This window comes from Rhinatrema bivittatum, chromosome 18 (genome assembly GCF_901001135.1).
Source record: "Rhinatrema bivittatum chromosome 18, aRhiBiv1.1, whole genome shotgun sequence".
NCBI classification, from domain to species: domain Eukaryota; kingdom Metazoa; phylum Chordata; class Amphibia; order Gymnophiona; family Rhinatrematidae; genus Rhinatrema; species Rhinatrema bivittatum.
In genome coordinates, this window is record NC_042632.1 from 49,981,237 (window position 1) to 49,998,069 (window position 16,833).

General features: G+C 43.4%; 1 protein-coding gene across 1 annotated transcript in view; it reads right to left on the reverse strand.

Moving 5' to 3' along the window:
• Positions 1–16,833, reverse strand: part of LOC115079581 (solute carrier family 22 member 4-like) — a 48,699-nt gene that overhangs the window by 20,624 nt on the left and 11,242 nt on the right. The window contains exons 2-3 of the mRNA XM_029583240.1: positions 5,726–5,829; positions 2,727–2,881 (exon numbers count right to left, since the gene is read on the reverse strand). Of these exons, the coding sequence (XP_029439100.1) occupies positions 2,727–2,881; positions 5,726–5,829 (259 nt within the window). The remainder of the gene's footprint in view (positions 1–2,726; positions 2,882–5,725; positions 5,830–16,833) is intronic.

The window sequence follows — 16,833 nt, forward strand, 5'->3', positions numbered from 1 at the left end:
CAAAAGAGTCCTGACTTGGTTCACACTGCATAGTACAATACTGATGAAGATTTATATAATGCACAGTACAGTATAATATAAAAATCCCAGTACCAACACTCCCTAAAAAAGAAAGAAACCCTAACTCATCACAACTGGCAATACAGCTCCCAGTCACCCCCAAAGGAGCCCCTTAGGCTCACCCTTTCAGAATCAAGCTGCCAGCAGGGGTGGACCACAGAGTCAGGCTGCTTGGTGCAAGCAGCAGGGAGTGGGGCTAGAAGGGGAGGGGCTAACTGAAAGGCCCCTCCCCCCAGGCACAGGAAAGGTGCTCCAGCCATTTTCTCTCTGCCTTTTCGACCAGGGCTGAAAGCACTAACATGATGATTCGATCCATCTAGCCAGGGGCAAGACATCATTATCAAAAACTCAAACAGGCCCGAACCTGAGAGCAAGGTGGACCGTACTGAAAATTACTTTGATCCAAGAAGTTATTTTCACAATAGGGTCAAAAAATTGAGAAGAGTTATAGAACCAATACCCAAGCACCATTTTTCACTTCCTCGTGTCATGCGGGTGCTGCCCTACTCCTGCAGAGTGCACCCCTGCAGGAGTAGGGCAGGATCGCAGGGAAAGGCTTGGGTTTATCTTCTGCCTAGAAATCCCCCCTCCCCTGCAGGTTGAGGCCTTGGCTCCTATGGCAGAACATTATGGTGAAGGTAAATCAGGCTGGATGAGGCAGGGCAGGCACAGGCTGGAAGCGGAGAACTGGATACCGGGGCAGGATGGATGAGGCCGGACAGCAGACTGCAAACCGTCATGAGCTAAGATGGATGCAGGCTCAGACTGGGGAGCTGGATATAGTGTACAAGCTCAACTAGGGACAAGGGCAAGGACTGGGAAACAGACAAGGAACTGGACAAGGCAGCACAAGACAGGACTGAACTAGATAGAACAGGGAAACCTAACAGGGTGCAAGGCTGGGTATGAGAACCTAGCAGGCCCGGAGGCCGTAAATCAAGACAGACAGGCCCAGAGAGCAAGGAAGGGAGACCACAGGGTGAAGCAGAAGGCCAAGAGAGGCCACCAAGCAAGGCAGGAGGCCTGGGTAGGCTGCGCGACAAGACAGGAATGAAAGAACAAGATGGCCAGGTCAGGGAGCCAGGGTGACTCAATGAAGAGGCAACTAGGTAATGAGAAGGCAGGGTTAAATGGGGCTGAGGCTTGGATGTGGTGTAACCAGTGAGAAGGATCTTGGCAAGGCTATAAGGCAAGGTTCACTGAGGCCTCCTGGTGGAGGGAAGGCTGCACAGCAGGCTGAACCTTGGCACGGAGAGCTGATAGAACAGGCGAAACCGTGACACCTCATTCACAGAGGTGTAAATCTTTATAGGAATTTACCTCTCCCCCAGTGTCCCAACTGCATAAGCACTACAAGTATTCTGTGAAGTCTGTAATTAGCACCCTGCCTAAGGATGGTTTGGCCATTTTCCAAAAAAAATATAATGAATCATGTTAATCTCTAATTTTCCGTTGGTGAAAACTTTGCCTAACAAGTGCCTTTTCCCATGAAAACCAACTTTACTTCACAATTCATGGCATTCGATAAGATTTGGCTCATTGGTTCTTGATAAAGAGATACAGATATTTTGTTGCGTGAGAAAATATATATTTTCAAATCTAGTTATAAAAGGGCCTTTCAGTTTTGAACAGTTATAAGTTGGCCTGATAAAAAATAAATAAATAAATAAATCTATTTACAAAATGTTTGGCAATATCAATATATACCTCAGTATCATGTCAATATACCTCAGTATCATGTCAGCTGAGGTTAGAGCTAGAACACATCTGCACACAACGGTTTGATTTCACTCTCTTCATGGTGAAAACGGAGCTAACATGCGTACATTAACCTGGGAAGTCGTGGAATAAAATTCCTCAGGATATGAACTCTTGGGAAAAAAAAATGAGTGAAAGTATTGTCCCGATACTAAGCAGGAGGAACCACAGAAAGCAGCATGAAAAAAAAACAAACCTCTCGATGGTGATCAGGTTAGGAAAACTGGCGTCCGTTTTCCTAAGCCGCGCATGGCCACTTCTCCTGGACACCCGATGCCATGGGCCCGGCTAGGGTCGCACAATGTATCCCTAGCATGGCAGCTCCTTTTCCTAATGCATCAGGCGCCCAGGAGAAAAAAGGATATACGCGCGTTGAAAAAAACCAAAAAAAACCATACGCCCAGTTTGGATGCATGTTTTTTCACGCTCGATATTGCATCGGCCTGTGAGCAAAAGGAATTAGGATGTCCTCCCCCGCTGCAGATCATTTTAGCACTCTTTGTACTTAGCTTGCCTTCTCAATTTGAATAACCAAATCAGATGGGTTGTAAACGCCTCAGCTCTGAGTGCCAAATAGCAAATGCCATTTTGCAAAGTAAAAGGTAAAAAACAAAAACAAAACAAAAACAAAAAAACATTCTCTCCAATGATGCGCATTTCACTTTTCACAGGAAGCAATTATGTTTCCTTAAGCAGTCATCACGTTACTTGAGTTCACTAAAATGGATCTAAAGGTGGGAATTGGACTACAAACTTCACATGTAAGCTAAGACATTTAAAGCAGAGGTGTTTGCAGTTGCCAGGAAGGACTTTTGCATTTGACAAGGCTATAATTATTTACACGCTAAAGACACCGCTGACTGAAAAAACAGGAAGCAGTGGCCCAGGGGAAGGGAAACGAACCTTACCGAGTATGAACGCAGCCACGTAGTTGGAGATCTGTCCCATGCCCACTATGAGGAAGAGCACAGTAAACATCTCCCAACTCGTGGAGAAGACCTGGATGAAGCTGAAGCCGGTCTGCACCGCCATGGTTGCAAACAAGACCACCTTCCGGCCAAACCTGGAACAAGACGGGAGATACTTGATTTATTTATTAACAACGGAAACAATGAAAGAGCAACATTGATTTATTTTAAAATATTTCTATGCTGCCACAATCACTGTGGCTCTGAGCAACTTAGATGTAAAACATTCCTAAAAACCAGCGACCATATCAGCAGCGGCAAAATTCATGAACGGCTCCTGTTGCAAAACACTGAATGGGAGAAAAGCCTCAATGAGTCAGGCCCTTGTCTCCTACTGCATGTGGTTTTTTGTTGTTGTTGTTGTTGGCTTTTAATCCTTCTCTTTGGCAATAGCAGTTACATCGTATCCCCTGTGTGTGGGGGACGGAGGTGTCAAATGGCAGAGCATTAACTGCCCCCATGTTATACAGGTTCTTCATCTCAGCCAAAGGCCAAAAAGGGTAAGATCGCCGTCTCTTACTCCTAACCCTGAGCTTGGATCCTACCCAAAAAGAATTTGAACACAGTCTTTAAGGCCGATGCATCCAAACTGGATGGGTTTTTTTTGTTTTTTTTTTAAACGTTTGCAGATCCTCCTCTGCCGGATGCAACAGGAAAATGAGCTTGGACCCAGTTTCTTAAATTCAGTACATTTCTGGACAAAAAAGTTTCACAGGCTACTTTGCCCTCATGATTTTTTTTTTCTCTCCCCTATGGAAAACTTTTTTTCTCTTACAAAAATTGCAGGAAATTAAATCCATGTACCAAAGATGTGCTGCTGCTTTAAAATTATGTAAGCAAAACCAGCCAGCAGATGTTTTATATTCTTATTCCCTAAATCAAGACTAGCCCTTTATTTAAAATTTAACAACTGCTTACCCAATCCAAAAGAGTAATACCCAAGGCTGTATACAAAGAAACACGAATATACAGAACCTAGATAGCGACCCTAAAATCAGATGGGTGATGTATAAAAAAGTTTAAAGAATGCAGATAAATACCTTGGACATTAATGTGACAGTTACAGGGGGTAATTTTCAAAAGGAGTTGTGCACTTAAAACGGGATTTTAAGGCATGTAAATGAACTTTACCCATGTAATTGGGCTTCTGAGAATTGCCATTGAATTGCCCCATAGGATATTCACGTGTGAGTGCACTTTACCGGGGTAAATGGAATATTGTGATCTAATCTCGTGGACAACTTGCTGCATCCCTCAGGCTGAGCAAACCAAAGTAAGTTTGTGTAGCAATGGAAAGGAGAACTCTCGGCCTGCAACCCGCTTTATATTCTACGTCCTGGAATATCGCAAGCAGTTGTGACTCCTTGATGGCCATTTTTTTGGCTGGGATCCAAGCTATGAGTGGAGTCCCTTCATGGCCTGATTCAGAAGCTGTACAGTATGGTGAGGGGAACTGATGTAAGATGATGTAACGGTTATTGCCAACGGTTAAAGCCAACTTAAAGGCTGCTGCCCTTAACTATGTGAGCGATACCATTTCATTTGGAAGAACGTCATAAGTTTTCTCTCAAGAATTATATTCCCCTTCAGCAGGAAAGGATGAGGCCTGAATATGTTCTAAGCTCAATGTGGACTGACCTTGTTTGAAAGAACTCATGCACAGAAAATGACAGCAAATAAGACGACCACAAAAAGTCCAGTCTGCCCAGCAAGATGTCTAGGGTTCGAGCTGCCACTGTCCAGGTAACCCCCGTGCCCTTGATTTAGGGCTACAACTGTCGCGCACAGCACATGCGTTACACGAAAATTACCAACTCACAAATGCATGAATAGTCCAAGTTGTTTGCTCATCCTCATGTCTACATATTTTTTGCTCGCAGGGCATGTGTCTATAAACTAATATATTATTTAAAATTAAACAAACACAGCTAGCCTGATAGCTCAGTGGCACATGAGGATGGAGATGCTGCGGAGGTATTTACAGCTTCTCGTCCATCTGTTTCTCTTCCCCCCCCCCCCCCCCCCACACTTCACCCCAGGGGAGGGAGCCATGATCAAAGGTGACCACCTAGCAGCTTGGTTTAAGGCTGGTAACTGCACCTCCCAGGCGAAGGGCTGTAGCTGCAATTACCAGATTAGGGATGTTGGATGTGAGGGCTTTATAAAATAAGGAGGGAGATTTGGGGTTATTGGGTAGACTGCATCAGTCCCTAGTTTCGGTGCTGGTTGAGCAGCCTTTATTAGCTGCTCCTTTCACTGTTGCTACTTTCTAGAAAGTTATTACCAGTATTGATTATTGGTGCTTGCAGATACAAGATATTGCTGACCTAGAAAAATTAAGGTACAACCTTAAGGACGAAATATACTATTTGGGTCCTGTATTTTGCATATTTAGCCTTTCCTTAATGATTTCTGAGTTGTAATTATTTGCCTTTTCTCAGTCTCCTATCCTCTAGGTCCCCTTAGTGACTAAATATGTTCTTCTGTTTTGAAGTGTACGTCATCGCATTATTATTTGATTCTATGTATATTCTTATGTTGTGTGCCTGAAAATTGCTAAAGAGTTGTTAAAAAAAAAAAAGTTTAGTAGCTCATTGTCTATCCAATAACTTTTTTATATTTTATTTTTCATGTGTGTTAAGCTGCCTCACTCCTCATGGCAACTGGATCAATGCCACAGACTGACAGTGGGAAAAGCATCATCTAGAAAAGTCATGGGGACCTAGGAGATTTGGACAATAGCCCTGTTAGTAGTAGTTGATATTCTGAATATTATTGGGTGTTCCTTAACAGGGAAGCCTGAATGTTTATCTACTCAAGAGTGACCAACAAGGGAGGAAGATGACAAACTGTATTGAATAAGGAATGATCTTACAAACAAGGTGTGGAAAGGAATCATCAGTAAATACAAGTAAAGGATCATATTCCTTATACTATACCTGTCGGACAGCTGTCCTGAAATAAAGGATCCAATGAGAACACCCACAAAAAATAAAGAGGCGGTTAAAGGTTCTTTCCAGTCATCATCGCATACAATATTCCACTGCAAGAGAAAAAAAAAAATCATGAAGAGGCCTTGGTGTATTCAATGATCAGACAAAGTTAATACAAACAGATGTGAGGAATGTCATCACTTCTAAAGCTGGTCAATGGTAGAGTGTCCCAAGCATTTTCTCCCCTCAGACATAAAGGAGAACCTTTAGTAATAAGCCCTAGGTTAGCTGGAACAAAAAAAAACCTGACAAAACAGCCCCTGCCACCCCCCCCAAAGCCCCACACAGTTGTGTTCTTGTTGCTGTATTTCTAACAAACTTAGAAAGGAGAAGACAGCATATACCCCTGCTACACACCAGGCTGCAAACTATGCCAAAGCTTATCACACGGGAATCTCGTCCTCCTGCTCCTCCTCTAACTTAAGTGTATATCATTCCATGCCGAAAATGTCAAGAAACATGCAAAACTGCGCAGACAGGCCAGACATTAAAGGCAAGAGTCAATTCACACCGACACAAGATCACACACCAAAAGGAAGAGCAGGCAGACACCTCAAGCCGATACAGTACAACGCGCTCCTGCGGAGCGCACTGTTAGCCCGCGATTGGCCACGCGTTTGACACGCTATTTTTACCCCTTATACAGAAAGGGGTAATAGCGCATCGAAAACGCGCGGCCAACCCCCCCCCCCCCCCCCCCCGAAACTAAACCCGCAACATGCAAATGCATGTTGATGGCCCTATTAGTTATTCCCGCACGATTCACTAAGTTAAATGTGCAGCCAAGCCGCACATTTTACTTTCAGAAATTAACACCTGCCCAAAGGCGGGCGTTAATTTCAGCCGGCACCGGGAAAGTGTACAGAAAAGCGGTAAAAACTGCTTTTCTGTGCACCCTCTGACTTAAGTCAGAGGCCCCAAAAGTAAAAAAAAAAAAAAGTAAAAGATTTAAAAAAAAAATTTTTTTAATCTGACCACGGCCTGGAAGACGGATGCTCAATTTTGCCGGCATCCATTTTCTGAACCTGTGGCTGTCAGTGGGTTTGAGGACTGATGCCGGCAAAATGGAGCATCAGCTGTCAAACCCGCTGACAGCCGCCACTGTCAAAAAGGAGGCGCTAGGGATGTGCTAGTGTCCCTAGCGCCTCCTTTTACCACGGGCCCTCATTTGCATGTTGTTCCCTCCTGAATCACGCGCACAGGAGAGTGGTCCGGGCGCGCATCGGGAGAGCAAGCGCTCACCTGCTCTCCCATGACTTTTACTGAATCGGCCTGATTTTTTAAGTATTCCTGGGTCCGAACAATCCAGGAACTAGGGATGTGCATTCATTTTTAACAAATGCAAAATATACAAGCTAGGCCATTTTTCCAAATGGAAAGAACCAAAAATAGCCTCCCATGAAAATACTTGAAAATTTTGGGGTATTTTTGTGTTTTTATTTTATTTTAAATAAAACTAAGAAAGAAAGAAAAAACAAGGTATTTGGAAGCCCGGAGCCAGGACCCTTCCCTGATACAGAAGTTACATCAAAATGGCGCCAAAGTGACATCACACTGGTGCCTTCCCACAGGGCTTCGCTCCTGCCCATGACCAGCAAGAGGGTAAGTGAGGATCAGGTTGGCAGCTGGATGCCAGACCCTGCCCGGAGCAGCTCCTGGGCCCAGAAGAGCCAGCCAGAGCTGCCAGAAGTCCTTTTATTTATTTATTGCTGTGGTTCAGGTTGTTTGTTTGTTTTTTTTTGGGGGGGGGGGGGGAGTGGAATTTCTTGCTTAATGGGTAGCAAATGAACCGACCCAAAAATCTGAGGGCGGCATACCCCTATCAGCAATGCAAAACCTTTGAAGTCAAAATGATCAGACGCCAAGGAAGTAACAGAAGAACCAAGGTTTTCCATCACATAAAAATTATAACCCCCGTCACCTTCTGCTCACCCATCTCTCACCCCATCACTGGAAGGCCTTTCATGAGTCACTTATTGCAGTCACACTACTCTTATATATTTCCTGGTAATGTCATCTTTTGCTCATTTGAATTCTGACCCGAAAGAGAATGTATTTGCTCTCAAAAGCTAATCAAGAAATGCATTGACGTAGCCCAATAAAAGGTCTCACCAATGATCTAATTACAGCCCTGCGCACACATTTTTTGTTTTTAACCTTTATTTCTAGCAGCCACGCTACTTTATCTGCATTTCCTAACTGGTAGAGCTGGCTTGGGAACTTAAAATGGCGAGAAGAGACCGGTGATTAAGTGGATAGAGGTGCTGGAAGAGCATGCAGACGACACGTGGGAATTCCTCTCCCCGCCTGGCTGATGGGCCTTGTTGAACCAGAGCGTGTCCCGCTATTTATAACTGAAGGTCACCCTTTACTGCTTTCCCTTGTTCCCACCCCTACACCCCACGCTTTTGCCCTGCTCGGCCTTTACTGGGCATCAGTGGACTGCAGGCAAGTTCTCTGTTCCGTGTGAAAACAAAAAATAAAAGTTGCAATTCTTCAATTCTCCTGCCCCAGCTGGCTCTAGAAAGACGACTTGGAACGAACAATCAAATGTGAATTACCTCTCAGACAGAACGCAGCTCTACTGCCGAGCCACTGGCAAGTTCTACTAAACTCAGTTTACAGTGGGATTAAAAAGGAAAACACGAATCTAGCAGGACCCAAGGAAGGTTACTTGCTTTCATATTAGATACAGTATAAGCAAAGTGTTACTTCACCTGCATGAATCCATAACCAAAACGTATCTATTGTAACATATTATTAAAAAAGTTTTAATCTGTGCTTTTACCCTACAAATTGACTTTTTGTGTTTGGTTCCAGGCTGTGGAGTTACTCAGTACTATTCTCCCCCCGTTTGTATTATCACTCTGTAGACATTTCTATTTTCCTTTGCATTAGATCGCAGCATCCTATCCTGGCCAAACCCAAAACTATGTTCCATATCTTAAGCCAAAGGCCTCTGCAATCTGCTGTAGCAGGCAGAATACCAGCAAGCCTCAAGTGGTGGTGCAGCTGGACAAGAGCATGGAGAGGAAGGCTTCCTTCCCAGCAGTCTGCAATCAGGTGTAGCGCCTCCCATCGGAGTTAGAAGGCATGCATCAAGCATTACTCAGCACAAGAACAGATTCTGACCCAACCGACCCCTAACGCGTCCGAGATCAGATCAGCAGAGTCAGAAATCGAATCGGATCCTACAGGGCAATAAGTGTTGCCAGTCCAAGAAATAAGCTCACCTGCAACACGTAAGCTGGATGAAGTAACACCACTTCTACTATTTAAAGTAAAAAAAATAAATAAATAAAAACCCCCAACTATGCTTGTCCCAGCTGCATTAGTGCATAACTTTTATTCGGTCCCTTTTTACAAGTTTCCACCGAGTAATATTACATACACTTCAATTGCTTTGCTCATATATACACACAATATGTAACCAGGCAGCTGGGACAAAGTCTGTTTACTTTAAATATTAGACACTGCTGGCTTCTTGTCTTTGAAGCTCTTCATCATTTGGAGCAGCCTACCTGAAAGAAGCTACAGTAGTATCATCCAATTCGTCTACGACGGTCAGCACAAGCCGTGCTGCCAAAATGACCCTCTCTGAAGGAAGCGAAGCTAGAGGTTGCCAGAAAATGTGTTCTTAGGTTATGCCAGCCCTTTGGGAGCTATATGCAACCAGCAGATCCATGTTAGATTCATCTAGGCCCTCAGCTAAATCTGTTCTTTTTTGTAGCTTGGTTTTGTCTCACTTGTATGATGGGTAGGATTTTTTGATAATATTTATCTGCACCATGTCTCATATAATGTAGTTTTGGTAGTGGATGTCGAGGTGAACTTGTCTTTTTACATTCTGTTACAGGAAACTTATTTGTATGTTTGTGTATTTTGCAGAATTTATAATTTATACTTGATTTTGTTTGTTGTATTTTAAAGCTTTGCAATTCACTATGGGATTTCCTTTGAATAGTGAAATCATTAGAATAAACAAATTAATAAATTAAATATTTGTAATCATAGCCAATGGTCACCCCTTCAATGTTTGAGGTAACTTGGGGGGGGGGGGCCGGGGGGAGTAACCAAGATTCAAGTGTTTCCCCTGATCAGAGAGGAATATGTTTGCTTGGGAACAAGTTTGTAAAAATCCCTTGTTTCTATAAGGACACCAGTCCACTGGGTACAAAGATCTTTTCACTTACTGTGCTGTTCAAGCTTGAGAGATACAACGATGAAATGCACGAATTCCAGTAACCCTGCCAAGCTGGTGCAACTGAAATCATAACCTTCCCTCATACAATTCTAGTTGATGCACAAAAGCTAAGCCTGGAATAAATTGCTCACTTATTAACTACCTTTTGCTTGATGATTAAGCATTTTTCAATGATTTACAGTTACACAGAAACAAACACAGAAATGACGGCAGAAAAGGACCAAACGGTCCATCCAGTCTGCCCAGTAAGCCTTTGCCATATGTTACCCCCTCCTTGTGTTTCTCAGACCATAAAAGTCAGGGCCTTCCATTGGTTGCTGTTTAAATGCCGTTCCTCCTCCTCCCCCACACTAGCCCTCGTTGATTGCTCTTGAAGCAGAGAGCAATGTTTGAGTGGCATCCCAGTAACAGTCTTGATTAAGGGTAGTAACTGCCGCATCAGCAAGTTAGCCCCATAATGTTTCCCCAGACCATAAAAGTCAGGGCCCTTGGTTGCTGAACTAATCCAATTCCCCGTCTCCCCCTGCCGTTGAAGCAGAGAGCAATGATGGAGTTGCACCAACAGTATCAAGGCTTATTGGGTAAGGGTAGTAACCGCTGCACCATCAAGTTACTGCATGCACCCATTTCCTCAAGTGCATCATCTCGCCTTTAGGGTTCCATAGTATTTATCCCATGCCCTTTTGAATTCTCTCACTGTTTTGGTTTTCAAAACAGGCATCCACCACCCTCTTCATGAAGAAAAAATTTCTGTCATTGGTTCTGAGGCGTCCTCAGAGTTTTATTTCATGACCCCTAGTTCTACTGATTTCTTTCCAACGGAAAAGATTTGACATTTGCACATCATTAAAACCTTTTAGGTATCTGAGGGTCTGTATCATATCACTCCTGCGCCTCCTCTCTTTCAGGATATATATATATATCCTTCAGTCTCTCCCCATAGGTTTTCTGATATAGACCCCATTTTGGTGGCCCTTCTCTGGACCACCTCCATCCTGTCTCTGTCCCTTCGGCGATACGGTCTTCAGAACTGAACACAATACTCCAGGTGAGGCCTCACCAAGGACCTGTAAATCACCACCTCCATTTTCTTACTGGTTATTCTTCTTTCTATGCGGCCCAGCATTTTTCTGGCTTTAGCTATCGATTTGTCACATTACATTGCCATTTTCAGATCTTCAGATTATTACCCCAAGATCCTGCTCTTGGTCCATGCACAATCAGCCTTCCCCCACCCATCTCAAACCACTCTTTTGGATTAGCGCATCCCAGATGCACGACACTGCATTTCTTGACATTGAATCCCAGCTGCCAAATCTTCAACCACTCTTCAAGCTTTTGTAAATCATTTCTTATTCTCTACTCCTTCCGGCGTGTCCACTCTGTTGCAGATCTTGGTATCATCCGCAAATAGACAAACTTTACCTTCTATCTCTTCCGCAATGTCGCTCACAAAGATATTGAACAGAACCGGTCCCAATACCAATCCTTGTTGCACTCCACTTAAGACGGATCTCTCTTCAGAGTAAGTTCCATTTATCATTACACACTGTCTTTTATCAATCAACTAGTTTGTAATCCACTCCACCGCGCTCACTCCGAAGCTTCTCAGTTTGTTCACAAGCCTCCTATGTGGAACAGTATCAAAAGCTTTGCTGGACTCCAAGTAGATGACATCAAGCACTCTTCCTCGATCCAATTCTCTAGTCACCCAATCAAAAAATGGCTGATGATCTCTGCTTGATATTGGCAGCAATGTGTTTGGTGCCAGTGGCCAGCAGCTGTGATGCACTTGAAGTAGATGTTTGCCAAAATTCAGAATTGTTGTGGAAATAACTCTGTACTCCGTGGTCCCTTGTCCACTTCACTCAGGTTGGGCAAGACAGGGACAGCCTATTAAAGCTTCTGTCTGCAGAATCGTGACTGCACAGCCCACTCTGCTTCTGTCCAAAATAGTAAAATGATGCACAGCCATTCAAACAATCTGGACTCCTGTAAATATTGATTCAGGATTTCATGTTCTCTTACACTTGTTATGCAAACTATATTTCTAGCTTTATATCACTCTTTTGGTTTTAAAATCTCATTACAATTTCAATAGCGAGAAGAGCTACAAAATGACACTGGATAGTAGTCTAAACTCCCATGCCTAAACTAGGAATTTACCACCCAGAGACTTATTTATGCTGTTTTTTAATACTTTGTAATTATCTGTTTATTAGAATTTTCAAATACAAAATTTTGCTCAGTAACCTTGAGAGAGACATGGCCTAAGAAATAAGTGTTTACAAACAAAAATACATGTCTATCTTACTTTCCATAAAAGACCATCAAATGTGGAAGGGGGGAATCAGAAATTTAAGAGGAGGAGATTGCAAAGGAAGCAAAAAAAAGATATATATAAGACTAATAGCATAAGAACTAGCCACCCCTAAACCGTGTCTGGGATACAGACTTAAGACGACTCGGGATTGGAGGGAAGATTCACAGCCCTGGCATTTAGAAAATCCCTCAACTGTTCAAGAGCAAATAAACAAACGTATTAGTGTTCACTTTAACTACACATTTGCATGAATATTGAATTAGAAACATAGCGCCAAGAGCAAGAACCTCTTTGCGTATAGCAAGGAAACCTGTGTTACCTTAGCTAAATCAGGATAAATCCTGACTAAGCTGCCTAAGAAATTAACATTTAAATTTTGGAAATACCACTTCACAAAATTCAGGTCATGCTCATATAAAAAGAAAACAAGCATACTAGATCTTTCAGTTACTTAAAAAAATAGGAATTTTCTAGATATGCGGAAAGATTAGTTGAATCTATAATGGTTTGAGGCTTTTCCATCTGACTAGTGCTCAGCTTGTATGGGAGAGAAAAAAAAAAGAAAAGGACTATTAAGAGTAGGAATTTTCAACTGAGGTCTCCAAGACTTCAGTAAAAAAGCTGCCTTAGCGTTAAATGGGGTATTTCACCCAGCACCTTCGGGAAATTGGTGAATCTTAAATTCAAGTGTCTGAGATGGTTCTCCATAATTTCTATCCTCAGAGAGGAAACAATACTCACGAATAATTATTCTCCGATGATCCTGGGCTACCGTGTCAAGTCTCTGGGAGACGGCCTCAACCTGATGGGAATACTCACTGAATGACTGGGATAAACTTGCCATCAAGTCCCACAGTGCTTCTAACGCCAACACTGCCGGTTTGACAATTGCCAAAAGGGCCCAGAGGAGCAACCAGCAGCTCACTTTCTAAAGTAGCAGCAGCTGCTAAGTTCTCCTCCAGTGTAGGTTCAAAAATGGAATCGCCAACAGCACTGCTAACCTCTCCAGGAGACAAAGCGCGGAGGTACCGAAGAACTTGTCTCAACGCCAGACGAAATGCCGATAACTCCATGTGGGTAGCCCCGAAAAAAATCATCAACATGTGCCCCCCACTAAATTGCTTTTCCTCTGGATGCCTGCAGGCAATGGAGGTCAAGTATCCAGTAGGCTGAGTGAAACTTCCCCTGGCGACGACAGACCTCCTCTGTCTCACCAACAGTGCTCAAAGCGTGCTGAATTGGGGTGGAAGCAGCATATTTAGTGATGAATTGCTGGTCCAATGGAAAAACCCTCATTCTACCCTTCCCTCTTGTGCATTTTCCCAGGAAACAGGTATCAAATAAGGAAATATAACAAAGCAGATGAATGAGTCAGCTCACATCGCCAAATTGTTCCCTTTGTTTTCCCTTCTTGTACAAACCTGCATGGATAATGCAGTCTCATGTGGCAGTATTTAGTAGATCAGGAGTACTATAATATGAAAGTGAGATGCATCATATGAGAAGGGGGAAAAATGCGAGATTGAACAATCTGAAGAACAAAAATGACCAATACACCTTAGAATTTATTAAAGCAACTTTCCTGGGTGGGAAAAGATTCATGACGACATCAACGATTGCTCGTATTCTGCCCTTTGGATCCAGCGAACCCTGTGGTCCCTTGGCTGAAGGCAGCATCTCCTCGCCAAAGTCGGAGGTACAGGTGTGCAGCAGGCCCTGCTTTTTCAGTAACTTCACAGAACATGCAAATCCCATCACTGTGCCATGTGCTCATTGCACAAAGTCACTATAGCTCACAGGAAGCTCCTGTAAACATGACTTTCCACTCTGTTGTCCTGCCTTCCATGCTTGTTTCACTAATTTTTCCTAGGTGCTAATTCCACAGTTATAGTGCCCTCTGTCTAAGACCTTGGAGTACACGGGTCCCTTCTCTTTTCTCACTTCTGGGCTGTACTGTCTCCGTGGATGCTGGGACTTTTAAAGATTCCTGACTGAGCACCTCCTAACAGTGCCCCACCAGCAAGAATGAAATGGCAAAAGGACGAATGGATGCAAATGTAATTGCTCTTTGCAACTCAAAGACAATTGTCTCATTTTTCAGGACAGAACAGTAGCAAGTTGTTCTTGGTGGCTGTCTGTTTCCCCACACATTTTAAAATGCTGATTTTAACTAAAAAATGATCTTAAGGGTCATGGTTCATGTAAAATGCTTACTATTTTTGAGAAGGGAGATTGCTACTTAGGTTCAAATATGTCCACTTACTACTACAATCAGTTACTCAAAACTAGTTCATGTTGCAATCCTGAGTATGACATTGAGTTCTCTTACTATTGTAATAACAGTAAAGGAATAAAACCATTGGCAATTTGATATTCTTGGTGCTTTGTCTGAAGTTTGCTGATCCTGTTTGTGGTAATGCACGAGCACTGCATGACTCAGAGTTTAAACTATGCCTCTCAGTTGCTGTTACTTGTGTCTGGTACAGCAGGACTATGGTTTCAATCCTCAGCTGTTCTGTACCGTTTTTATGATCTGGTCATGCATTATTCATGCTGTGACCCTTACAGGGCACTGAAGCACGCACAGGCGTACAGCCGAGTCAGGATTTGCGGCGTCAGGCTTCTCCAAAGCAACGTTTCCCAAAACCAGTCCCACAGCCTCACCTTCAACAGGTTTAGTTTTCAAAATAATTGTAGAGCTGCAGCTGGTCATAAACAAAACCAAGCAATTGCTTTGGGCAGTATTTCCCAACCAGAATGCAATTGCATACCGATCTTAACTTCAAACCTGGCCAGGGTGTGCCATGGAAAAAGAGTCACTACTGATGGTAGCGCAGGCCCAGGCCAGAAACCTGGAGTGGAAGCAGGATCTACGGGTACTCCTACTATCCAAACACAGCCTCCCTTGGCTAGGCTCAAGGAGAGCATAACTGCTGCCTGCCAATTTAACTGAACATTTTGCAGGATACCTTAGAAAAAAAAATCCCTCTCTAAACTAACCACAGTCTCTTGCAACTGAAGAAAGAATCTGCTCCTAATATCAGAGTCTGTTGGCAGACATCTTCTCACACAAAGGAGAAGGTCTTATCAAAGAAAAACCACCTCATTATTAGATTTGTCAGATTCAAGCACACCAAAGAGCAATAAAGGAGTTGATTGCTCCAAAAAACTAGTTAAATTTAAATTCAAACTAGCTGAAGAAACTGGGGAAGTATTCAGTACGCTATCATCTTTTTTCTTAAATGGTAAATAAATAGGTATGGAATAAACCAACCCTGTTTCACATATTTCTTAATCAGCTCTTTGGGTCCAATGAGAGGAGATCGAGAAAAATTAAGTGTTAAGAAATTACTTACCTGATAATTTCATTTTCTTTAGGACAGTCAGATGAATCCAAAACAAGTGGGTTATGCACCTCTACCAGCAGATGGAGACAGAGCAAACTGACATCATAGTACATATGCCCCTGCAGCGACATCAGCCTGCCAGTATTCTCTTCAAAAAGCAACTGTGGACAGACTAGCAAAGAACTCGATTAAAACAGATAATCATTTCAGTACTCAGCCAACACGCAACACTGAGCTCAGACAGAAAGGCATAGACATTAGTCTAGGGACTGGATTAACACTTACCAGTAATTCCTGTCACACATAGCCACACAAGATGACCATAGTACAATCATTCAGCAGCTGAGGTAGGGAAGCTGGATTCATCTGACTGTCCTAAAGAAAAGGAAATCATCAGTTAAGTAGTAATTTCTCATTTCTTAGAGTCCAGTCAGATGAATCCAGAACAAGTGGGATGTATCCAAGCTACTCCCGAATAGGGCGGGAGGCTGCCTGCGGTCCAGTCAAAATTGCAAGTGCAAAGGCCGCATCCTCCCAGGCCTGCACGTCCAGGAAAACCTGGAAAAGGTGTGAAGGAGGATCACATCACAGCTTGGCAAACGTTGACGGGAGACAATCTAATTTCTGCCCATGACACTGCCTGAGACCTAGGGGAATGAGCCCTAACCTGATTAGGTAATGCTTGCCAGCATCAACGTACGCTATCATGGCTACCTTCTTAATCCAGCGGGCTACTGTAGCCCGCGGAGCCAGCTCTCCTTGTTTAGTTCTGCTGTGAAGAACAGACAGATGATCTGTTTTCCGTAAAGGCTCAGTAACCTCCAGATACCAGATATGTCATATCTCTTGACACCCAAGGGTCGCAACAGATGATACTCCCTCTGTGTAGGGAGATGGACTGCTTCAAATGAAATTCAGTGACCACCTTCAGTAGAAAAGAAGGAATAGTACGCAGCTGTATCGCCCCTGGAGTCACCCAAAGGAAGGGCTCCCGACGAGACAAGGAGTGCAGGTCAGAAACTCTCCGCACAGAACTGCCACAAGAAACACCATTTTCAAGGTCAGGTTATGAATTGGCCCAAACGCAGGACCCGCTAAGAAATCCAAGACCAAATTAAGACTCCATAAGGGAGGATGAAGATGTTTCACTCCTTTCAGGAAATGAGCCACATCAGGATGA